The 25,011-nt window shown below is 32.6% G+C and overlaps 4 protein-coding genes across 6 annotated transcripts; 2 read left to right on the top strand and 2 right to left on the bottom strand.

Moving 5' to 3' along the window:
• The first annotated feature begins 781 nt into the window (after window positions 1-781).
• LOC130655298 (histone deacetylase 11-like) lies at window positions 782-14,520 on the top strand. Its single transcript, XM_057458033.1, has 12 exons — window positions 782-894; window positions 2,871-3,025; window positions 3,234-3,334; window positions 3,796-3,912; window positions 4,483-4,602; window positions 4,910-4,972; window positions 5,072-5,168; window positions 5,323-5,392; window positions 5,632-5,687; window positions 9,127-9,179; window positions 13,393-13,479; window positions 14,337-14,520. Exons 1-12 carry the CDS (start codon window positions 863-865, stop codon window positions 14,412-14,414), a joined length of 1,029 nt encoding a protein of 342 aa, XP_057314016.1. The 5' UTR covers window positions 782-862; the 3' UTR covers window positions 14,415-14,520.
• LOC130655294 (tripartite motif-containing protein 2-like) lies at window positions 10,315-14,264 on the bottom strand. Of its 3 annotated transcripts, XM_057458028.1 has the most exons (3): window positions 13,748-14,264; window positions 12,492-12,659; window positions 10,315-11,894 (listed from the first exon to the last, which is right to left on the bottom strand). In XM_057458028.1, exons 2-3 carry the CDS (start codon window positions 12,614-12,616, stop codon window positions 10,694-10,696), a joined length of 1,326 nt encoding a protein of 441 aa, XP_057314011.1. In that variant the 5' UTR covers window positions 12,617-12,659; window positions 13,748-14,264; the 3' UTR covers window positions 10,315-10,693. The 3 variants fall into 3 exon arrangements, with proteins under 3 accessions (XP_057314011.1, XP_057314012.1, XP_057314013.1); XM_057458029.1 differs by lacking the exon at window positions 13,748-14,264 and having other exon boundaries at window positions 12,492-12,808; XM_057458030.1 differs by lacking the exons at window positions 12,492-12,659; window positions 13,748-14,264 and adding an exon at window positions 12,021-12,182.
• Window positions 14,521-18,667: 4,147 nt separating the features above from the next.
• Window positions 18,668-22,042, top strand: LOC130655292 (uncharacterized). Its single transcript, XM_057458026.1, has 4 exons — window positions 18,668-19,102; window positions 19,239-19,352; window positions 19,428-20,025; window positions 20,207-22,042. The coding sequence occupies exons 1-4, from the start codon at window positions 18,683-18,685 to the stop codon at window positions 21,457-21,459; spliced, it is 2,385 nt and encodes a 794-aa protein (XP_057314009.1). The 5' UTR covers window positions 18,668-18,682; the 3' UTR covers window positions 21,460-22,042.
• Window positions 21,529-22,454, bottom strand: LOC130653893 (P2X purinoceptor 7-like). Its single transcript, XM_057456390.1, has 2 exons — window positions 22,099-22,454; window positions 21,529-21,700 (listed from the first exon to the last, which is right to left on the bottom strand). The coding sequence occupies exons 1-2, from the start codon at window positions 22,452-22,454 to the stop codon at window positions 21,529-21,531; spliced, it is 528 nt and encodes a 175-aa protein (XP_057312373.1).
• Window positions 22,455-25,011: the final 2,557 nt, after the last annotated feature.

The raw sequence follows: 25,011 nt of genomic DNA, 5'->3' as shown, positions 1-25,011 counted from the left end.
CTTCGTGTCACATTGATAGAGTTGATAAAATTTGCAATTATGCTATTGGGAATAAATATGTTAACACTATTTAACAATAGTTACGTGCAGTTTGTGAGCTATTTTTTCTTCAAGAATCTTTTTTTTATTACGCGCAAGTTAATGACTTACAAGACTCCAAGATAATTAATAAGAATAAAAGACAAACAACTACCGCCTTTGAGAAAAAGGTGTGAAACTTGAGCGTACGCGTACGCTTACATCTGGACTGTACTGTAGATGTGCCTATGGCTAGCCTCACAAATATCGAGGGATATACCCTGTCTATTATTTTTGGCGGGGACCAAGGCTTAGATGGAGTGTCCTGGAGTATTTAATGGTCTTTTTGAGCTACGCAGACCCAATTAGGGCCCGCGCTCTACTAGACTATTCCCGGCAACATCTAACGGACCACACAATGTGCCATCTCCCCATTTTCTCTCACATGGCTTGGGTTAACCCGGGGCTATGGTAACATTCATTCGCCCATGTTGAATCACCTTCAAGAGGAATCGAACTTCGGTCTCCCACACAGAGTACGAGAGCTACATCCACTAATCTACGGCGCCACGAATCAGAACGAATGCACTAAATGTTCTTTTTTGTGCATTTCTTTTTATTTTTGCACACATATAAAACACTATGAATTAAAAGATTTGATATCTGTTCCAGGATGAACGTAAATACAGAATAAAGCAATTTGTCCAAAGATTTAACTTTGTCTAAATTAAAATTTTAATGTCTGTCTGTTTTCAAACATGATAATTTTTTTATTTGATTTCGTTCTTTAAAAATTTATATATTTTTCTTTTAGACGTTTTTTATCAAAAAAAGAAATGAAAATATGTCAATGAAGAGCGTTTCTTCTTGTACAAGGTAAATTTAAAATATATTGCTGTAAAAGGAGGAAATGTTGGCGGATGACAAAAAAATGTTTTAATAAGATGTGTTCTTTTTTAATCAGAAAAGAACATAAATATTTTAAGCCCCAGCACCACAGAACAATTTTTCAGGTGGTAGTAGTAGCAGATATTATTTTGTTATGATTCCTAAAATATTATTGTGTTCTCCACGTATGTGCAATCTATCACAGCAAGGAAAATATTTGGAATGATTAAATTAATTTCGTTTAACTGCATGCAAAGACATTGACTTTGATTTGTTGCTGAGAGTGGTGACTTGAAAAGTCTTATTTTGTTGCCAGTAACATTTTTGTTACTAGCAGCATGTTATACCATTAACAAGATGCAAAATTTGACCATGTTCACATTATACCAGATAGCTTTCATGTCGTTATAAAAGCAATATCGAATAGTTTACATTATCGAGTCTGTTTTGCAGCATGGTTTTATACCGGATAGTTATCATGACGCAATGTTTTATTATTATACGGTATGATTTCTATACTGAAGTACTTTCTTTTTAAAAATAATTCTTCCACAACCAGTTTTTTTGCCAAGATCTGCTGCCTTTTTAAAATTCGCACAAACCGGTTTCAATTTCGCAGCGACACGATCTTTATTAACTGTTTCCTTATTTGGAGACTTCTCATTGTCTTCTGGATATTGCTCCTGCATTACTTCCAATATATTCTCATTCTTGGATCTTCTCGACTCCCAATTTTCACTCTAAAAATCACCCCTGGATTTAAAGTCTAAGGCTGATTGCAACAAAAGTTGCAACTCGTTGTCTGTCCATGCAAATTTGTTTTTCTTTTTTTCTTTTTCTTGGGCCTTCTTAGGAGCCATCTTCGTATTATTTCTTCACATAAACCAGTTTTCTCTTTACAATCAATGCTTCATATGATTTCATATGATAAAAAGGCACTTTGTAAAAGAACAATAAGCAAAATATGCCCACAATACAGAAAATACACTTCCCCGTTGTTATTTATATAGATTTTCTGAATTAAAATTGTGCTGCAAGGGATGATTCAGTCCAAGAAGTGTAATGTGAACACCCGTGAACATGTCGAAATGTAACAATTCTGTTCACACTATACCAGGTAATTTTTCATAACGGCATGAAAATCTATCCAGTTAATGATGGTCTTAACCTAGTTGATTTTGTTTAAACCAGTAACAAAAATAGCGTTGAGGATGTTAGCAATGAAAAGCTACACAGGCAACATCAATCAACTTTTTTAGGCAATAATTTAGAAATAAACTGATCCAACCACTATTATTCTTATCAATTTCTTTATGTTCTTATCTCTATCAACAACTATATCCCTGAAGCAAAGAAAACACCATAACATTAAGTTAATATATAGGCAAATTAGTGTATCAACTTGAACAGTGTTAAAGCATAAATAATCTACAGCATTGAATTTCTTTCTACTGCTATGTTTAGAAAGTCTAGATAACAGTTTTCCTGAATCTTAAACAAAAACCGTTGTTAAGAAGAACGGCTTAAACCATAGAGGCAAATTGTTTATCGTTTCTTAATTTATATACATCACATAATGACAAAAGAAGTTAATAGAAAATCCTTACACTATATTGCTGGTGCATGTACTAGGTTTGTTTTTGTTCATAACAATATAGTTATGTCTAATAAAAGATTACCCAAATTTAAATTGGAATTAAAAAAATAATTTTAAATTACTTTCTATAATTTGATACAACATCACCTGTAGGATTTCTTTTTTAAGCTTGAAAATCAGAAGCTAGGGCTGTTAATAACCTTTACACAGCTAAAATTAACAACTTACTGACTCATTGTTAGGTCTCTTTTAAAGCCAGTACATTTAATCAGAATTTCAATATGGTTGATGTAGGTTCAGACTTCAAAAGTTTCAAGAGATACAAATGTACATTTTTTCATTTTTACACATCCTTTATTATTTCTAGCACTGAAAAGTATAAAAGCAAGCTGTATACTGAGGTAAAAATAGATCAAAAGCCAATCATATATGATGATATTTACAACATATCATTTTGTGGTTTGGAAAAACTTCATCCATTTGATTCTGGAAAATGGGGAAAAATTGTGACAATCTTAATCGGTATGTCCATTGCAATTTCGATATGAAGAAAAACCACTATAGCTGTTAACGTGATGCATCTTTAAATACTCTGTCGTCTGATTCGATATGCGTATTTCTGTAATATTTGCTAATTTTGATATTTAGATAGTATAGCTTGTGATTTGCATGAATAAACTATCCGGGAAAGATAAAGTTTAGTATATTTCAGTTTACATGTTTTTTATAGACAAAGGTTTTATGCAACGTAAGCATATCATCAAACCAGAAGAGGCAGCAGAGGAAGATTTACTATTTGTGCATACAAAAAGATACATCAATAGTTTGAAGGTATGTGGATTTTTTTCGCTACATGAAACATAATTTACATAAGGATAGGATTTTTTGTAAAAATATATTACAAAACTATAAATTTGGCTGAATTCAAATAAACCTCTTTCCCAATTAGATGCCAAATCAAATTATTACATAAGAATGAGGATATTTCAGAAGGAATAATTAATGTTGTAGATGTTGGTGTGTGCAGATATAATCGAGTGTAAAAGAAAATATCACCAGTTTCATTAATTAAATATATTGACAACGTTTCAGCCAGATACGGCCATTATCAAGTCATTTACAAATACTATTTCGTAAAAGATTATTTTCTTAAAAATTATGGACCCTGCCCCTATTAAACCCTTAATTTTCTTCTTGTAGGAACCCTGTTATTTTAAATATTTACTTTACTTTTATTAGTATTACCGAAAAATTAGTAGTTAAAACTTCCTACAATCTATGTTTATGTTTAGTACAGCTTCAATGTTGCCATGATAACTGAGATACCACCTGTTTCATTGGTTCCAAACTTTATAGTGCAAAGAGTGCTTTTAAAGCGATTGAGATATCAAACTGGTGGCACAGTTTTGGTAGGTGTGTTGAGTGTGTTAGTATATCAAATCGAAGGTGTGGAGAAACAAAGTTGTACCTTATTTTAGGAAATAACAAGGCACAAAATTATTGATCACAATTTAACACAAAAGAAATTACACGAATGCCTGTAACAACATATAAAAATAACTCAATAGCCTGCCTTAATCAAATTAGCTATATCAAGACCGTTTATAGGATGATAAAGTGGGAAAGAAGTATGCCTGTGCATAAGCTTTTATTGTAACAGCTAGAAAACTATTTTTAAACTGTAATTACAGGTTAAAGTAACGTCCAGTATATGGTACACTTAAATTAACGCAAATTTGCTTTAATTTTGTGCCTCCTTAATTTCCTCGAATGATATATTTAGTATCTTGGAAAATTGGATCCTTTCAGATCTTAAAAAAAAACGAGAACAAAAAAACGTTTTCTTTAAGCAAATACTTTCAAAAAGAAACCATTCAGTGCATTTTCTTTGATCGTTTCATCCTTCTTTAAAACTGATAAAGACGCATTATGGTTGAAAGCTAATTGCAATGCAAATTTTGCTGCATTTGTTTTCACAGGCTGCCAAAGTAGCAATAGAAAGAGGCTGGTCGATAAACATTGGAGGGGGATTCCATCATTGCTCGAGTGACAATGGTGGTGGCTTCTGTGCATATGCTGACATCACCTTAGCTATCAAGGTAAAAAGTATTTCTGACACACCATCATTCCCTTATTTTTTTAACTTTGAAAGTGTGTCATTAGAAAGAAGACTTTTATAGTGTCGTTATGATTACGTGGATTTGTAAATACAACTATCACAGATAAATTGCAGTCCCAATTAATTTTTAAATTTTGAAACTATTTTTTAAATGTATAATTATGGTAAAAGAGTTCACATCCACACTATTGGATGATGAAAAAATGATTACTAAATGCAGAGTTGCAGAATTATAAGTATTGTATGCATTGCTTAAAATTTATTTAAAGCCTTTATATATTTCTCAGCTTCTGCTTGAAAATAATAAATCAATAAAGAAAGTGATGATTATCGACCTGGATGCTCACCAGGTAAAATATAATGTTTTTATAGTATGGTGAAATTACCAGGACGTATGCCGCTTTCTTGTATGAGACTATTTTTAGGGTGTTTAATTGGTATCATTTTAGGGAAATGGACACGAGCGCGATTTTATGACAGATGATAATGTATATATTATGGACGTGTATAACTGTAATATATATCCCATGGATACATTTGCAAAAGGTATGCATGAAAAGCATCATATGGAATAACATTTTTCGTCGTTTTGTTTTTGTCTGTGATTCAATCCATTTATTCTTCAATTAATCCATTTGACCATTCATTCATTCGTTCATTTATTTTTCTTTGTTTTTTTTCCATTCTTTTATTTATTTAGATGCGATAAACAAAAAAGTAGAATTAAGAAGTTTTACAGATGATAAGGATTATTTAGATTTAGTTACAAGGTTTGCTACCATTTTTATTGTGATGAATTATGTTTTGACCTTCTATTGTGAAACATAAGACGTGCCGTAGTAGGGTGAAATTTCAGATCGTAGTTTGAATAAAAATGTTGAGCTATATTATACGGGATTTAAAATTAAACCTTTTTTGGCAAGGATTTAGGCAGCGAAGAAAAATTCTTTAGGCTCCTTTTAAAAACAACAACTCAGATTTTAAACTTAGTATTTGTTTGGTCTCTTAGGAATATGAATGACGCCCTCGATGAATTTCAACCAGATTTTGTGTTGTACAATGCAGGTAGGGCATGGCTTTATGTGTATATAAACCATTGTCCGTATACATGCATACATACATGATTTTCTTAGCGTGTCTAAAAACAAGTAGCTTTGTTATGGCAATATTGTGTAGAAGATTTTTTTACGGCGATATTGTGTAAAAGATTTTTTTATCGCTTTAGAAAAACATAAAATAAAATTCAAAGACTGCCTTTGTGTTAAATTTAACATGGATAATTTAAAAAAGCAAAAAAAAAGTTTCAACATTTTTTGAAAACTTGAAATTTTTATTACAATATGTTTCTGAGTTTGTAATATGTCTTTTAAAAGGCGACAATACTTAACCATTTTCACATCGTTTGGGACAAAGACCTAAGAATGTCGGGAGAGAATTTATTTATGGAGATAAAGATTTATTTTGTATTATTCTTTCTTCAGGTTTCTCAAGCTTCTGTGTTGTCACGGCATAAAAATAAATCGAACATATTTTCGTTTATTCATGCAAAAAAGCGTTTGTTTGTGCGTCATTTTTTGTACAATTAACTGTTTTGCACAAAACAAAACTGATGGCGCAAAATTCTTTCAAACGTATCTATAGTTTGTCTGAAACTTTGAATTTTTGCCTTGTTATTGATGGAAAATTAACACAGTATACCAATGTCAACGAGAAACTAAAATTAGTAGCTACGCGCGCGATATAGATGTTTTAAAAACTCGCGAAAATTAGTAGGAACCATCATAAAATTCCTTCTCTTCATTCCTAGAATTTTCTGCAATTTTAGCTTGGTTAACTCATCCTAAGGTTGTTCTGATCTTACAAAATTTTGTCCGATGATCTAAAAAGTCCTGGGACGTCCTTTAATTTGTATTTTTATTTTTCGGTTACCATGTTCCTCTTCGGTTTCTATAACCTTCACGCGTGATACCTAAAATAACTGTTTTAGTAATTGTAAAATTTTAAAAGAAGAAAGAAACTATATATGCCATAAAATTATATTATCTAGTTCGATTTTTTCTTGTTTGAAAATTTTTGTGATCTAAACGTCCAGAATTCATCCGAAAATTAGGTTAAAAATCGTCCGAAGATAACATGTCCAAAAAAATCAGGATGAATATGTTGAAGGTTCTCACAAACTTGACTCTTAAAAGATTACTGTGTACTTAATTTTGCGACTATTATACACATGAGAGGTTATTTATGAACCCAGTTGTAAAAAAAGATGTGTACTCTTCCACGCGTTGTGCAGAAAATGCCTTGGAATGTCATTTTAGTCTTGAAAAAAAAAAAAAAAATTATAGATGTCCTTCAATTGTCGTGAAAAGTAATCATTTCAGTTATCAAATTTGTAAAACGAGTTATTTAATATTTTTTTTTGTAATATCTTTTTCAAATTTCCTCGACATTCTAGAAATTTGGCAAGAGACTTTAGAAAAAAAAAGGCGTGACAACATTATCCCCATCGATTACTAAAGCCTGATTGTAGTTACTTTTAAAAAGTTTAGAAGGTTTTAAAACTAACGAGAGCACACATAAGTTTGAAGGAGAACCTCTACAGGCTAATCAAGAATTTATTACGATGGAATATTCTTACATTATATTGAAGAAGAACTACTTTGTTCATCACTAACACACTGCCAAGCAGTGAGTGGGGTTCGTTCCGCGGTCCCCAGATCTCTTGCTCTTACATTATGTTTCTGTCAGTTGCAAGTAAATTGTTCTAGTAGAGTATGTTTTTAGTGCTTTAAAAATAAAAATCTAGTTGTTCATTCTAATAAAAAATATGAACAACATTTTTCCTGCCATTTGCTACGAAAAAAATGAATATGGGTAACAGATTTTGTCATATTGACAGCTGTGAAACTGTTGTCTGCTATGTTTCTTTGTAAACAAATTTCCCACAGCACGATATGCAAACCTCTTGTTTCCCTTCATTTATAGACTTCACCGAAAGCGATAATATTTGCAAATTTGAAATAAATGTTTCTAAATTTATAACTGTATTTTAAAAATGTTTGAAAAAATTTTTTTTTAGAAGCTAAAACATTTTTAATATGTTATTAATACACCTTTTCTGAATTAGTTGTCTTTCATGTACTGCTGCTATTTTTTACCTTTTTCAAACAAAATGACTGAAGACTTCGACCGAAACAATAATACCACCGAAACAGCATTTCAAAATGTCGAAGTTGAAAATTTATACACAACGATTTAATAATTAAGATAATTAAGTTAATTAAGATCTTAAAAAAATCAAAATTCTAAAATTTCAAAGAACATGTAATTCGGAAACGTGCTGTCATGCCTTTCAATTGTACTTGTGGATTTCGATTTTTTTGCTTCTAAAACCCCGGAAGTTAAGGTCATTCTTTTTATTTTTTATTTGTTGAAAATTTTTGTTGATAAACAATGATATGTTCTGGCAGATGTGATTTGATGTCCCACAGAATAATTGATTGGTTTAAAAAGGACTGCTTTCCTGCACGTTGCATCAATTACCGTTGTGAGCTTTGTCTGAGAAAAATGCGTTGTGCATAGAAATTGATTTCAAAAACATTTTTCTAACGCACATCGAGTTTCACTGGAATCTCATTTCGGGAACTGAATTCTTCTTTAAACCCACTTTCTAAAAGTTAACAACAAACTCTATTTTCTAAAGCCATTCCGCCTGATGTTTTGAATTGCAAAACATTAATTACTTGAATTATTAAAAGTATAAGAGAATTTTTAGTGAATATATTGAGAAATACAATCCCCCATGGTGGTTATATTCTGCTGTTACGAAAGAGTTGTAAGCTACTGACGTCAGTTTTAATCCTTTACAATAAATGTTTTAAATATACTGAAAAAAAATATTGTTTTGTTGCTTCCTTTGCACTTATTAGTACGCACCGATGGTAAAATAAACGCCCTCTTAAATAAACGCCCACGTAAGTAAACGCCTACTAAATAAACGCCCTTTTAAATGAAGGCCTAAAGACAAAATTCGCAACAACAAAAATGTTACTGCGGAAAAGTTATTTTTTGTAAGCGGAGCCCTTATTTAGCACTCCTCCAATAAACTCCGCCCTTTGGAAAACGCCCAGGTAACAGTTACTGAGAACTTGGCATGTTTTTCACGTGATGACAAATTGTGGTAACATGAATTTTCGTGATGGCCGGTCGTGTGTGGGAAGGGGTACTGTATGGTAGGTGGGTGTAAAAAAATCTTTGACACGAAATCAGGATACGCACGACACAACCATGTTATACATTAAACTTTTTAATTCTAATTACTATTCTGAGATTTAAGATTTTTACAGCCTCTCACGAATTTTTTCTTTTTCTTTCGGATGTTTTATAGTCTCACTGAAAATAATTTGTTACTAAAAAGCATTTTTAATTTTTTCAAAGCTTTTAACGCCTCCATGTAATAAGCTGTACCTTAAGATTGTAGGTTAAAAACTTTCTTTTCTACTTCAAGGTACCGACATATTGGAAGGTGATCCACTCGGTGCTCTCAGTGTGACAGGCGAGGTAAATATCAACTTATTGTGTTTGATAAGAAAACCACATGTAATCACTTGTGATTTTCAGCCTCATTGAGATGATTATTTTGAAATACCTTTGTGGTAATCACTTCACGTTGTCATTTCTTATGAGAACGCACAATAACTAAAAGTGAGATTTTGTGGACTGTAACGACCGTGTAGAGTCTGTGCACGAAGATGTAAAAGATTAATTTTGTGGAGTCATTAAGATGCTACACAAAACTGATTAACGTTGAATTACATAAACATGTGCTCAACGCAAATGTAAAATTCTCATTTCGTGATACATTGCATTAAATGCAAAATGTAAAACATAAAAATTCCAAAACTCTTGTACACAATTTTTTAACAAGAATTTTAAAATAATAACCAGTGCTGGTCAATATTTTTATTTTTCTATTGTTCTAAAGAATAGATCTGTTGTTTCAACCTAAAATCCCAGCCTGATATTCTTATAAATCATGTTAAAATCATGTTATAGTTCAACTAGCAGGCGTAAATATTCGAAAATTAATTATTCAATAAAATGAAATGCCATCTAGCGGACGTTTTTTTGTAATTGTCAACAAATTATTTTGTTTTTAAGATACAAGAAATTTTAATGTGTGAAGTTTATCAGAAAAATGAAAGAAACTAATTTTAAATGTTTACATGCAATTCCCACAGGATATTCCTCCATGTGCATAATGACCGGCGTTGTAAGAAGACAATTTCCATACATGGAATATTTTATTGAGCGTGTGTTAGACGTGTCAAAATTTGATTATCGGAAAAACTAACGTTTTGTTTTTATTACACAGCGGTGGTGAGCGGTTGTGAAAGTACTTAGCATCTGCTTTTATGTGATAATAGAGTTGGTTATTTTGTTGTTATCATAAAATTATTTTTACTTTAAAGAAAAACATTCTTTGCATCTGCCGTATCATGATCTTCACCTGCTTATTTAAAATCCAAAAATAATGAAATACAAAATCAAAAATATTGAAAAAAATGCCAAAAAAAAAAAATTCATCATGCGAGATAACAAAAAATGGCATAACAATTGAATTAAAAAAGAAAAGGACTAATGATGCATTGATCTTTAACCTAATGTGTTTTTTGTGGTAAAAAGATACGAAATGTTTGCTGCTATTTTTATTATACACAATGTTGTATTTACATATGACATACAAAAGACAACAAAAAAAACTTAAGCCAAACTTAATAAATTAAAAAATTAATTTACATATGCATTTTTTAGCATTTACAATTTCTAGTATACATATTTTATATATTTGTATATATTCGTTATTTTATATATTTATATATCTTCCATATTCAAACTTGGCTGGATTTCTTGGTTTAAAGTTCAACTCGTGTGTTCCTTATCACACATCCCCTTTACAGTGGTGATGGTACGCGGGATTATTATCTGTTATTATTGGTTTTAACGTCTATATGTCATTCACTTTTACTAGTAATATTTTACTCCTACCGACTTGCGCAGTAACTGTCAGTGATTTAAGCGAAAACTAGCATGGGTCTTGGGCAAGAAGCATTTTTACAAAAGTGTTTGATACCAATAAATGGTACCAGTGGTTGTCCATCATCTTTGAAACTTGATTTTTTCTCATGTTGAGTCCCTTCCACTGCGGCGTGAATAATTTTTGATTCGCTGTCCAGAAAGATAAGGAAGGTCAGGGAACTGCGAAGAAAAGTGGATTGTTTCCTTTCGTTTCTGCTGTGTCGGTGTCGACGCTGCGACATGTACGTGTGATGATGCGGCGTTTGTTGCTCGTTTGAGATCAACTCACTCAGATTGAACTTGCAAAAGTACTCGTCGTAAAAGTCAGGAATATAAGTCGACACGTTCGAGTAACCGAACTTAAGTTTAATTTTTGTACATGCTGTGGTCACACGCACTTTCCATGCTTTGGCTGGTGGAGTAATATTTGAATAAAGTTTTGAAGTTCTTCGAATTTCTGTTTTTTCTACCAGTGCAGATTTATCTCCACTTTGAAATGTCCACTCTGGTTTGTCTTCAGTGTCAAAAAACTTTAAGTCGCATTTCTCGAAAATATTGCATTTGTAGGGCGATTGGTTTATGTGGTGGCCATTCACCTGTACATTTATTTCATATCTACCGGGTTGTTGAAGTTCGTACAGTATGTCATAAACACCGGTGCATTTGTTTTGAACAACACAGGGGAAGACTTGATTATCTTTTGTGATAAAAACATCAACTTTGTCTTGCTCAACCCAACTTAATTCTCCACTCCTGTCAAATGTTTTTAATTCAAATTGAGTGGGTTCGTCTGCAATTCCATATTTGAGTCCAACACCTGTAGCTTCACATTTTTCAGCTGATGCACGGCCTTCGTCGATCGTTCCATACTCGTCAATCAAACTAAAAATTGAATCATCTGTAACAAAGCGTAAACAACTTCCCAAATGAGAGCCGTTTTTAATGCAGTTGAGAAGATGGTTATCTTTGCTTGAGATTAAATCATCGCTTCTTTGAAGAGATTTTAATTTCTCTTCTCTAATCTGTTGTACACTTCGAAGTAATGCATCTCGACGTCGTTCCACAGCTTTCATCAAGCGATCGCATCCATTGATTATTTCTGCTTCCAGAGTTTCGATGTTTCCGTCGAGTTCACAAAAAGCTCTCATATTTCCGTCGTGTATTAAACTCTTTGGTATGCGTGCCGATACTCTGTCGCTAAAATAAGAAAAAAAATTTTTGAAAAATTTTGTTTATTCTATGAAAAAGTACTTTCAAATAAAATTTCAGCCTTAAGTTATTTTTAGTAAATAAACTTGACAAATAAATTTCTCAAACGCTTACCTAAATCTACACATCTCTATCTTTTTTGCAACTTCCAAAACTTACGTTCACTTCGTAAATGTTGTATTTATACAACGACATACATTCTCTACTTAATGTAAAACTGTGGCCTCGTTATGAACCATGAATAGGATTGGCTATAATTGCTATAAATATTTTATTTAACCATGCGTAAAAACTCGTGCCGAGTCTCACTAGTGTTATTCCGATAACGGTTTTACTAGCGATGTTTTGTGCAATAACAAAGATCACTGGATGCAATTTATACACTTGTTTTTTTTATTAAAAATCGACAAATTAACTTTTTTTGTTTCTATGGTTACCAAATTTTTAATTTTCTTGAATAAAAAATGATACGATTATTTCTTACAAACTGTTTAATCAAAACTTTATTCTATGCATAACAATAAATAAATAAATAAATAAATGTGATAATCAATCAGCAACTAAAATTAATAAAAATATTGCTACCTTTTAAAATTTTCCTCTCCCCCACTGTCGAGACCGCTGTCCATTTCCCCCTCTGATATATCACTTAAAAATCCAACTCGATCGAGTGTCGTGTTCATGTGATAACTACCATTTCTGCGGCTCATTATGATTTCACTAGTTTTCGATTGGATTGTTTTTCCACCACATCTAAATGCAAATATTCTTTAATCAACTTGCTATTAAGAAATTATTGTTATGCGGCTTACAAATTACTCATGATCACGTGCTCATTTCTGGAATAATCTTCATTGTCTTTTTAATTAGCAGATTTCATACCAAGAATAGTTTGTTATTGAACCTGCAAGACTTAATTTTTCCGCTTATGATTTTTTTCAAACTGAAATTATTTTTATTCTTGTTTTAATTTATTTTTGACGTCACTAAATATTGTATCGTAAACAAACAGACCCAAAAGCAAATTTAATACGTTATGTTAATTAAAAGAAATATAGATGTTTAATTCGAGTTCTATTTTTTTAAGAACAAAATAGCAGGCAAAAGTTTTGGCGGGCTTTATTATATTGTACATCAGTCACATGGTGAAAATCACGTGGAAAAAAACAGGGTAATTACTAAGAATGTTAGCGCCGTTGTGTCATTGAAAGAGTAGTTAAGTTGAAATCTCAGGATATAAGTCTTGTTTAATTAACTCGCAGCTTATTCCTAAAACTTTACGTGGGAAGAGAGTTGCCACCGACAAATTTTATGAGGAATATATAGTTTAGAATGACGTAAAATATTTCATTATTTTTTCATGTACGAAAAAAAAGAGATTTGTTGACATTTTTGTCTGCGTATTGTTCAATATTTTATACTCTTCACCAGTGTGGTTGGTTTGTCTTTAAGTTCATATTTGCTTAAGAAGTTTTCTTCCTTATAGGGTATTATCAAGCGCGATGAAATAGTGTTCGAAGCTCTTCGGAGGAGAGACATACCAATAACCATGGTTACATCTGGAGGCTACCAAGTATGTTTACATTGCGTCATGTCTAATAATAGCCACACTTTTAAAATGTCCTCCAGATAACGTATTACTAATTGCATCTGGTATTTTATCTATTTTGTATATAAATTTCAAAACAAAGCCTGTTTTATTTTGGGCGGTGCGGAAAAGTAATAAAAAAGTTCAAATCTATATAATCAGTGGTTGCTATTTATAATTTAAATGAAGCAAATTAGCTACAAATATGGTATTCCTAAAAGCTTTATATCAAAGACTAATTATTACAAATTACCTTTTGTAGAAAAGTATTTGATTGCTGTTTCCCTCCGTTGACCAGAGTGGCGAAGTGTTATTGCCACAAATATAAATTTTTTAAGTTAAACATTGTTTGAAATTTAAAATTGAATGCAAAATGTATACATAATAATATTAATTATTAATGATGATAAATTCTAGTAAACGATGGCTTTACGAGGTCTTTACTTCTATCAAGTTAATTCAGGCCGAGCCATATTGTCCCGTCGTAGAATAGCTCCGTAAGTTCAGACGAACTTCGTGTCCAGAGCTTCTTTTTTCTCTTTTTATATTATTGCCCAGTTCTTTGTTACAATTCCATTTTATCTTTAAATCGCTTTTAACTCGTTCTGAATTCTTGTTTGTTGTTTTAAATAAGAACGGTGCAGGTGGTATGTACCCTAAAATCAGAATTCAAAAATCGGGTTTCTATTTCACAAAGTTCCTTGACGTGTAAGGAGACGAAAAAAATCGAATCTTAGTTTTGCAGTGTTCAATGTTTGTGTGAAGTGTAGTTAGAGAAGCCGTGAAAAATCATCGTATAGTTATTGTCCACAGTACTGAAATTTTATATTTTTGTTTTTTAGCGCCGAACTGCTGCAGTGATAGCCGAGTCGATTTTAAATTTGGGGAAAAAAGCATTATTATCCGACCGAACATCATAGAATTTCCTGCTTGTAAATTTTTAATTTTTTGTTTTTTATACAATACATTATTAATGTTACTTAGAAATTTATTCAATATATTTCATGGTTTGTTATATACTTTAAATTTTACATTTTTTTATTTCACCTGCACCTAACCTCGTCTTGTAAATTCCACCTGCATGCAAGCTATTGACGTCATTATCGCAGTTTTAAAGTTGCAAAAATTTCTACTCCTTTTTTTGCTTAGAAAACAGTTTGAAAAGAATTACGTCACATCGTCAAGCTTGCGTAAGGAAAACTGCTAGCCTTAAAAGTGCGATTTGTTTTGCTATTAATGGTTATCAATAGATTAAAATGTAATAACAAAGATAGTGTGATTTATACATCCAGCTTTGAAGATCGTGCTGTCTACTATATCGTGAAGCTGCACACGATGGCGCCGTGTCACATTTTTTGATAAGAAGAATTTTATAAGAACACGAGCTTCAAATTTTGCGAAAAAATAAGAACAAATTCAGGCTCAAATTATTAGTTTCAAAACAACCAGGCTCAGAACAACCTAAATCTGTTGCCAGAAAATAACAACCATCCAGGATGTAATTCTCTAGTTAGCTCTTTCAAGTTAACACTAGCTTGTGGGCGTATTTTTTTTCTTGCTTGTTAGCCCGTAAACCCAATTATGGAGATTCATTAGCAACCAAAAATAACTATTTTTTCTTTTAAACACAAAAAATTTTAGAGAAGCGTATAGACTTTGTGTTTTGACTATCGCGTTAGACCTTTTTGAGACAAGCCTCCAAATCAAAGTGCTGGGAACAAGAACAGGGTGACCACTACTCCTTAAATTCCTTAAATAACCTTAGTAAAAAAAATCTCCTTAAATGTACTTAATATACTTAAAAAAATTGAAATTTTAGCTATTCTCCTTAATTTCTCCTTATTTCTTATTATTTCTGATTGTAACCTTTTTGGAAATGTGTTCATGGATTGTTTATCACCAGTGAAATAAGACATATTTCTCTGTACCTGAAATCCTATATTTTCTCTCTTTCAGGGCATAATTTATATGTATAATTGTATAATATGTATAATTTTCTTATCATAGAACATAGTATGTAACATTGAAGATAGAGAACTAAAATTGGTTTTCTCCTTAATTATACTTATTTTTATTTTATTTTTTATTCTCGTTCGCAGCAAAATATCCTTAAAAAATGTCAATTTGTCTCCTTAATTCTCCTTAATATCCTTACTTTTGTTCTCATTTTATTAATGGTCACCCTGAAGAAAACCCGCAAATTGAAAAAAAAGTTTGAACATAACCAATATAATTTCTCATTTTAGCCTTTTTTTCAATCGTTTGAGAAATGAGAAAACCTCAAAACAGGTGGTTTTATTGGAACTCAACGTGAACGATATTTTATAATACTTGTTAAAAAACACAACAAAAATTGTAAACTTGTTTAGTCGAAAGTATACAGTATTTAACTCACGTGATACTTCGGTACATTAAGGTACGACGATTCAGCGGATGAATTATTAAAATGAATTTGAAGTCAAAAATATCAAATATTCATTCAAATTGATATCCAACTGTGTTTCTTCTTTGATCTTTAAAATTCTACTCCTCCCGTGTTATCCAATTCATCCTTTTATTGTACTATTTTGTTGTTATTTTTAGTTAAATTTGTCACATGTTTATCAAATTTGAAAGCCAAAAATAAAATAAAATTGTATGGGATACAGAATTCGTGTAACCTTTTTTGAACTTTATTTTCAAGCGTGTTAATTTTAAAATGGTATGCATCATATATTTCACGAACATCTTATCAGTGCAAGGATGTTGCCAAAAATATAAACTGCGCTGAAGAATTAGTGACGTTTGGTCAAAAATATACCGTGGTAGGTAAAGATAAGGGTGACGGGTGGACAACCCAATAGCAAATTTTTCAGTTCTCAGTGTCATTCACTTCCCGATTTCAACAAATACGAAATACCTGTGAACGAGGTTGCCAGCTATATGTGTTCAAATTGTGACCACCTACAATTCAACTCTTGTTTTTCAGCATTTTTCCATTCTCTTCAAGCATTACCTAATTTCTTACCGTTTCGCGTAATTCTCTGAGACAAAACCACGTGATACGAAAACAGATAATTTTTTAAAAAATCTGAACACAAGCTGCTTTCGCTTACTACAGCATCAGTTCTCTGTTGCGGTGATAAAAAAATTCTTATTTTTTAAAGAAGAGAGCTTGAAGTTGTTCGATATTGTTTCTTAAATTTTACATTTTTTGCACTGAACTACTGATCTTGTTTCCGTACTTCTTTTTCCATTTCTGTCCGCGACATAATTTTTAACTTTTTTTATTTTTAATTTTTGAGCTTTTAACCAGCTGTTTATTGCTTTACGAGAATAAACAAGACCCAGGGGGAAATGCACTAACGTTTGTATGATTTACCACAGTGTGGATTTTTCTCCAAAAAATTGCCAATACTATGTGACAACACGGAACATCAACCGAGCCATACAATCTCTATGGCATAGTAAAAACTGGACACAGCATCATCATCACTCTGTTAAACTGTCATTAAAGTTTAAAAATAAATAAAAAACATTACATGTTACTGAACCTAAACTGACACAAAATTGACATGTGTCAAAGTAAAGTTGTTTACTGAATTTTTACATAAACTTTATTGCTTGCAATGTTGCAAAAACACGTCTTTCATTCATAAGATATACTTTTCCGCTTTTGGTTTAATTAAGATCATTTGATGGTGATAAAAAAGGACATGTGACATCTTGAATGAAATTAGGCTACCTGAATTATCTTATCGTTTTATGTGGTCGATGATCATTAAACTGGTGATACAAAAATAGGCGGAAAATGCGTAAGAAATTCACTCCGACGAAGTCTACAAAGAATTTTTTGTCACTCTAAAGAGAATCCACGTCACTCTTTCGACGACAATTTTTTTTTCAAAATTTATTAACCTTGTTTTCGAGTCAAATTTAATAATATCGCCTTTGGGCGGAAATTCCTAAATAGGTTTAGCTGTCCGGTCATTTTTTTAACTGTAGCAGTAAACTAGCTGCATTTATCATTTTTGTGATCGTCTGCATGTTTATTATCTTAACCTTTCATGACGTCATGGTCTCCATACTCGTGACTTATGAAAAAAAAGGCAAATAACGATGGGGCTATGAAAGGTCATCATAAGGACCAACATCATAGTTTTTTAAAAACGTTTTCGTGTTTTTAATACCGGTAATGAAACCTCGTTGTTAAAACATAGAAGTTTTTGAAGAACCTTGCAAACGAGGCTGAATTTATCATTATCCAACATCTATGATATTCGAAGAGGTAATAGTTTGTGTTACGACCATGCAATACTATTTTTATATTACTCGATTTTCTTCTATAATCATTTCTATTTTTGATGTAACATAATCATGAAGTTTTCCAACACATAATATTTATATAATCATTGTGTTCAATGTGTACTTCTATGTTACTTTCATTAAGTTTTTATCAATTTCTTGGTTATTTTGAAGTAACAAGAATTTAATATGTTTTTATTTGTCGTAATAAGTTCTTTATGGTGCCCTTATTCCCCTTTCTAAATAACACATCTCATAAATAATTATTCAAAACAACAAATGTCACAAAGTAATTAGAAAATAAAGAATTAAAAATTTCAGTGACATTAAATAATCTACTGAACTTTAAAAACTTCACTGCAGTGCTTGACTAAGCCAATGAAGTAATTCAAAGACCAAATAAGATACTAGTGAGGTCACACAGCAGGATATTTTTCATCCACAATTATGAAAACCGAACATACTAACCAAAAGTTTGTTATAAATTAGCAAAAATTAGCAGAAAACTAAGGTAGTACTTTCACCCGGCTTGGGATAATGAATCCCGCTGTTACTCGATTGCTGTATCTTGAAATTCGTGCAATCTAAATTTGTGAAAATCTTAGCCGCGTAAAATTGAATCCGGGCGAATTTTTAAAGGGGAATTAAACCCAAATTTTTTTTCTTCGGAAATATCTTTTACAAACCCTACTTATTTTGATGGTATATAAAAAATTGAAATTCTTTGAATTTACATCCCTTTTCTAGCATAAAAGTTGACAACAGTAATCGCCATATTTAAATCATAAAAAATCTGCGATGGAGATCTATGACGTATTTTACGCTCATTTCAATTTTTTGATCTCTTCATCTTTTTTAAAGAGTTGTTTACACAATGTGAACAAACGTAACAGCGTATTTGTTGATGTTATCTTTCTTCCAAAAACGATGCCTATTTGGTAAAGCTTATGGCTGTAGAAATAGTACTGGGAAAGGAGAGGTGAAGAAGTCTTTTTTTATGATTCCTCGATCGAACAGTAACGAAGAAAAGTTGCGTTGTTTGAGATGGATAAACAACATGGGTCGTGCCGATGTGAACATCAATACCTTGAAATTTGGTAAAGACGCTGTGTTATGCGAAGATCATTTTCACCCAGATTGTTTAAAAAAAGAAATAACATTGCCGGAATATTTTACGAAAAGAAAAAAGAAAGAGTTAGTACCGGGGGCAGTGCCAACAAAATTTTCGCACAAAACATACGATGAAATAAACATGGACGGCACAAAACATTTACAGCAACGAAAATTATCTGTTAGACGAAGTGAAGAATTAGCACGTTCTGAAGTTGGTCACTTTTTTCTAACATATAATTACATCAGTTTTCTTTCTATTTTTTATCTAGACTACCTCTGGAGTGTTTTCAAATGATATTGTTTAGGTCCTGTTTACACTGAGTTGTATTTAATTTTGTGTTTTACAGCTTATCGGCCATCTGCTAACGGAAAACGAAGTTTCTCAAAACGAAACTGTGAATGTTCAAACAAATCCAACTTTGGTTGAAGAAGAAACCATGATGATCATAAATGTGAAGGATGTAAGTCACGCTGTAACCGATTTTGATTTGTTGCAACTTTTTTTTCGGTAAAACTTAGTTATTTTATCTTTCAAGATTATTGAACCAACCCACAAGAACGTTGGAGTTCAATGTGAAATATCACTAAGCGACTTAAACAGAAGCTGTCAAACGGATCGGTTAGAATCATGTGACTTTGAAGCGCAAGCTCCCGAGTATTATTCCATTTCTGCTAATTACGTTGCCGTGGTAAACGATCACGCATATTCCAAAGAAAAAACTGTTTGCTCCACTCCTTCTAAAAGAAAGCACGTTTGTGAGGACGTCTCACTCTCTCCTATAAACTCGTCATTACAATCCTTACCAACTGACGATGAAAAAGACTCTGATTACATCGCTGAAAGTGCAGAAGAGTCAATCAATATTAGTGATGCTCATGAAACCGAACGAAGCATTTTAAAAGAAAAGAAATTTGTTGTTTTCGAAAGCATGCTAGATGAAATATTTAACTTACTGCCCTGTCGTTCATGTGATGGAACCGCAACCAGTATCGAAAAGCGTGAGCAGGGAACGTGTGTACTATACAAAGGGTATTGCATCAATGAGCATGTGGTTTTTGACTGGAAAAGTCAACCCATGCTTGGAAAAATGCCGGCATTTAATTTGTTGCCATCCTCTGCAATATTTTGTTCAGGTAAAAAAAATCTTCTTTTGCATGCTGCATTATGATATGCAAATTTACAGCAGGCTATGCCATGTTTTCAAACGGGTTGAAAGCAACCTCAACTCTCGGACATGTTGACTTTTTGTTATTTTCGCTGCTCATTCAGCACGCTGCAGTCTGGATCACCTAAAATCATATATTACCATTTTAGGAAACACATATGAAAGGGTGAAGAAAGTTGCGAATTTTTCTGGTTTAAATTTTGTCAATCAACGAACATACTATGATGTTCAGCGATCACTGATAATCCCAACTGTAAACGACCATTTCGTGAAAAATATTGCCAGTGCAAGAGAGGATAGTCGGGGAGAGAATGAAGCACGTCTTGGCGATGGCAGATTTGACTCACCTGGTAAATCTGCCAAGTATTGCACATATAGTTTACAATCGTCAGCGTCTAACAAAATTGTTGCGACAACCACAATCCAAACAACAACCGGTAAAGGTTCGGCGCCCTTGGAGTTACAAGGCTTCAAAAATTGCCTTGAGCAGTTAAGTTCCGATAACTATCCTGTAGGACGAGTTGCCACGGACCGAAACAGGCAAATCGCTAAATGGATACGTGAAAACAGGTTAGATATCATGCATCGGTATGATCCATGGCATTTTGCTAAGAACATCAAAGCCAAACTTAGACCATTAGTAAAACGAAAAGATAGGCGAATATTACAGGATTGGATCAAACCAATAGGAAATCATCTTTTCTGGTGTGCTGAAAACTGCCAAGGTGACCCAGAGCTGCTGGTGCAAATGTGGAAGTCGATAGTTCAACATGTTACGAATAAACATAATTTCGCGAAGCAATATCCCAAGTATCCCAGGTGCCGACACGAAGCCTATTCTAGTGCTGAGGCACGAAAGAAGAAGTGGATTGAGAAACATTCGCCAGCGTATAATGCATTGGAAGAAATCGTCCTTGATAAAAAAAACTTGAAGGATATGGAACTTCTTTGCGAACCATACCACACAGGGGGCGTGGAAGTTTTTCACTCACTGATAACAGCGTACGCACCAAAACGGCAACATTTCGAGTTGAATGTGATGAACGCCCGAGTGAAGTTGGCTATCTTGGACCATAACAATAACGTTGGTCGAAAGCAGGCTGTTGTAAAATGCGCGCGTAAAGGGAGTCAGAAGGTCGGTGAAAAAAAGTGGAAGTTTGTCTCAAGCAAATTGAATAAAGAGTGGGTCGCGAAACCTGTGGAAGAACCCAAGTCTTTCAGTTTTGTTGATGCGATAATGAATGACATAATTGAAAGAAAGGAGAGTGGGGTAAAGATAAAGATCTCTGGTAAAGAAGTTGTAAACAAGCTTAGTCGACCACGTAACATTGCTCACACGGCCAGACCTGACACTTCGAAAATTTTAGAGAAACGGAATTATGCAAAACTATTCAAAAAATAACTCTGGTCCGTTGTACTTTATTCCGCTTTTTTGTTGTTGTTATTGTTTGTTTAAAAATGTTAAGTCCCGTTATATGTCAACAAATTCTTTGAATCCAGTATATTTTCCATCTGAATCAGGAAATTCTTCCCTTATTTTCCGCACAACACAAGCTGGAATCACCACGCGACATCCTTTTCCAAGCCTTTCATAATAATGTACCCAGGCCGTGTACTGTCGGTAACTGGTGTACCTCATTTCCCTACAACGGAATCAAAGTTTATGTTATAGTGTAAACCAGGATAAAATATTCGAAAGAAATTATTTATTCATCAAAACTTCTTTGAAACAAATTGTTATTTGAGGCACATGGGCTCTCCTCCTTTTTTATTAGATATTCAAGGAATGACATTATTTTTAATTTAATTAAATAATCTGCGATGGTGTGTATTTTTATAGCGCATGGACCTGAAGATTATAAAGCGAAAAGTGAGAAGATAAGAAGAACGTTTTATTTGTGTGTGACAATGAGAAATATGGTCTGTGAAAATATTTACGAGAAACATATTTTTTGAAGAAAGACTTACTTATTAGTATATGTGGAGAGTTCGTTATATTTTTTTCTGATATCGTCGATGTCGTATGCTGGCTGTCTCTAACACTGTGCGGTTCAAACATAAAATTTCAAAATCCTTGTGCATCGTGATGCACTTGTTATCATTCAACTTGTCGTTCAATAAATTGAAAAATTCTTGGCAACACTTGCATTCCACAAGAGTGAAGCAATTATAAATAACGCAACATGTACAAGTACACCAATGCAAATTTTCAAGTCTGCTTGTATTCAATTCGTCTTCTTCTTCGCTATCACTAGATTTATAAGTCACTTTTTCAAGTTCTGCTTTGGAGTATTCAGGCTCATTCATGTAACATCCTGTTACTGACGTTTCGCTAGAGTCACTTGAATATTCTACTTCTGAAATAGGAGAGTCAGAGCAGGAGCTTGAATTTTCCATATCTGGCTGCTTTCGCTCAGCGCAAGCTTATGCTTCTTCAGCGTAATATACGTCACGATATAACAGTCTCCAGAATCAGCCGTGGCCTCAGAAAATTTAAATGGCGCTTACCGTTCGCTCATAGAAGGGGTAACTTTTATATTAAAATCAATCCAAATAATATTTATTTTTCAAAATTTTGACCAGAATTTGGGAAACAAACATAATGTTAACTGAAATAATGCTATTTAAGTTTGAGGCTTAATTCCCCTTTAAGGTAATTTTTTATGTGCAATAATCAGAGGCGCGAGTAAAATGTATGAATCAGAATTTTTGTTGTTTTTATTCCAAAATCTTTAATGTAAAATAGTCGTTAAAATCTGAAGGTTTTATCGCTGTAAAATCTGCTACATTTTTAACTAAAATTAAAAAACATTTTTACCTTAAGGAGTATTTTTGTTGCTCTTAAACGAAGGTTTTTTATTTCCGAGGGTAAAGGGGCTGTATCAGACTGCCTGTGCGAACTGTGTTTTTGCATATTTCTTTTGATGGTTATGTTCAAAAAAATTTAAAGTAAACGATCTTAAAAGTATTTCTTGTTGAATTTCCGCGCCCGAAGGCGTAGGAAATTCTTTAAAACCGTCGTTTTTTTCTTTCGGAGCATTTTTTGAGAAAAAATCGACCCTGGGATTTCACGTTCCTCTGAGAGGAGGATAGATAACTGACTAACTAACTAACCCTGTCCCAAATGGTTAATTACAACGTTACAGATTTAAACTTCGTACCCAAGCTCCCGAAGTACTGAGAAGTCCTCTAAATGACGTTTCAGGCCAAAATTGGTATTTGTTTTTGACAAAATTTGGCACAGTTAACAAAAAAAGTATGCTGAACATAATGGTGACATCATAATTTTGTTTTTTGTCACCTAAATGTCATTTTAGGCCAAAATTGGTCCAAAAATTAAAACTACTTTATTTTCAACAAAATGTGACACAGTTAACGTATGCTGAACATGATGGTGACATCAAAATTTTGATTCCTTGTTAACTAAATGTCATTTAAGGCCAAAATTGGTCCAAAAATAAAACTACTTTATTTTTAACAAAATTTGGCACAGTTAACAAAAAAAGTATGCTGAACATAATGGTGACATCAAAATTTGGAGTTTTGTCACCTAAATGCCATTATAGGCCAAAATTGGTCCAAAAATTAAAACCACTTCATTTTCGACCAAATTTGGCACAGTTAACAAATAAAGCATGCTGAAAATGATGATTATAGAAAAATGTGATTTTTTGTCACCTAAATGTCTTTTCAGGCCAAAAGTTGTCCAAAAATTAAAACTACTTTATTTTCGACAAAAATTGGCACAGTTAATAAAAAAGTATGCTGAAAATGATGGTCACATCAAAATTTTGATTTTTTGACAACTAAATGCCGTTTAAGACCATTAACGTTTCAATCGAAAGACTTTCAACCATAAATGATAGGCTGTATTTTTTGTTAGCAAATTCTTTTAAAATGTGAGTTTATAATGACACGTTTCGTTTTGTTTGCGTTTGTTGTAAGATATAATGTCACTTGTGTGCTTTATCTTCAGAGCTTTATGCACCAAACCTCTTCGAATGTTTGGCATGATTTGGCATGACACAAAATTAGCAGGTTGTCATCAAATATTTTGGTAGCGAGCGGAAATTCTTAGAGCCCCCAGGGCTTCTTGTTAGAAATTAAAAAGGACATCTTTATCAAAGTGTAGCACTTTTTTCTCTTCATAGTAATTTTACGTGGAGCGAATATGATCAATTTCAGTGCGCGAAATGCAAAAAACCGCTGTACAGGATAAAGGTCACTGCCGTGTTATCTACTACAAATAGAAGAGCGGAGAACTGAATTTGCATCAGACAGAAATGTTAAAAAATTTTCGCGGGCAAATGCTGAATAACCCGACAGAATCTTCGTGAGAAAAAGAGGGGATAACGCTCTAAACATTTTAATAATTCTGGGGGAGGGAGAATATTTCTTTACTAAATATGTAATTTTTCTTGAAGATAAACATGAATTTTTGTGATTTTGTATCGGTTTCTGAAATCTGAGTTGCTTTTTATTATTTTATCACCCATACTCTCACCACAATTTTAATGGTTTCATAGGTTCAAGCCTAATGTTTGTTCAAGTCAGCGTTTGGCTATTATTCCTTACGAAAATTTGCAAGCGAAAAAATTGTTTTGTAGTACAATAGTCTCTTTTCATAAACTAATTATTTAAAATTTAGCTACATTGAATGTGATACGAAATTTTCATCTAAAAAACAAATGTTAACATGATAAAGTCTCTTTGTTGGCAATATGGGTGAATGGCTTTTTTCCTTTAAAAAAGCGTACAGTCAGTCAACAACGACTTTGTTATGTTTCCATCGTTGTTTATCGTTTATTTTTAACTACATTCTAAGCCTTGTACACAAAACAGTTATCACTTTGTGAAAATTGGAAAAAAACAGTTCTTATTTGTTTTAATTTTTCTTGAAACCGTTGTTCAGGTTGATATTGTAAACATTTTAACACGGCAGTTTAGCAAGTAC

Source organism: Hydractinia symbiolongicarpus, chromosome 8, assembly GCF_029227915.1.
Source record: "Hydractinia symbiolongicarpus strain clone_291-10 chromosome 8, HSymV2.1, whole genome shotgun sequence".
Lineage (NCBI taxonomy): Eukaryota > Metazoa > Cnidaria > Hydrozoa > Anthoathecata > Hydractiniidae > Hydractinia > Hydractinia symbiolongicarpus.
Note: the sequence above shows the minus strand (reverse complement) of the source record. Positions and strands in the feature narration are given on the sequence as shown.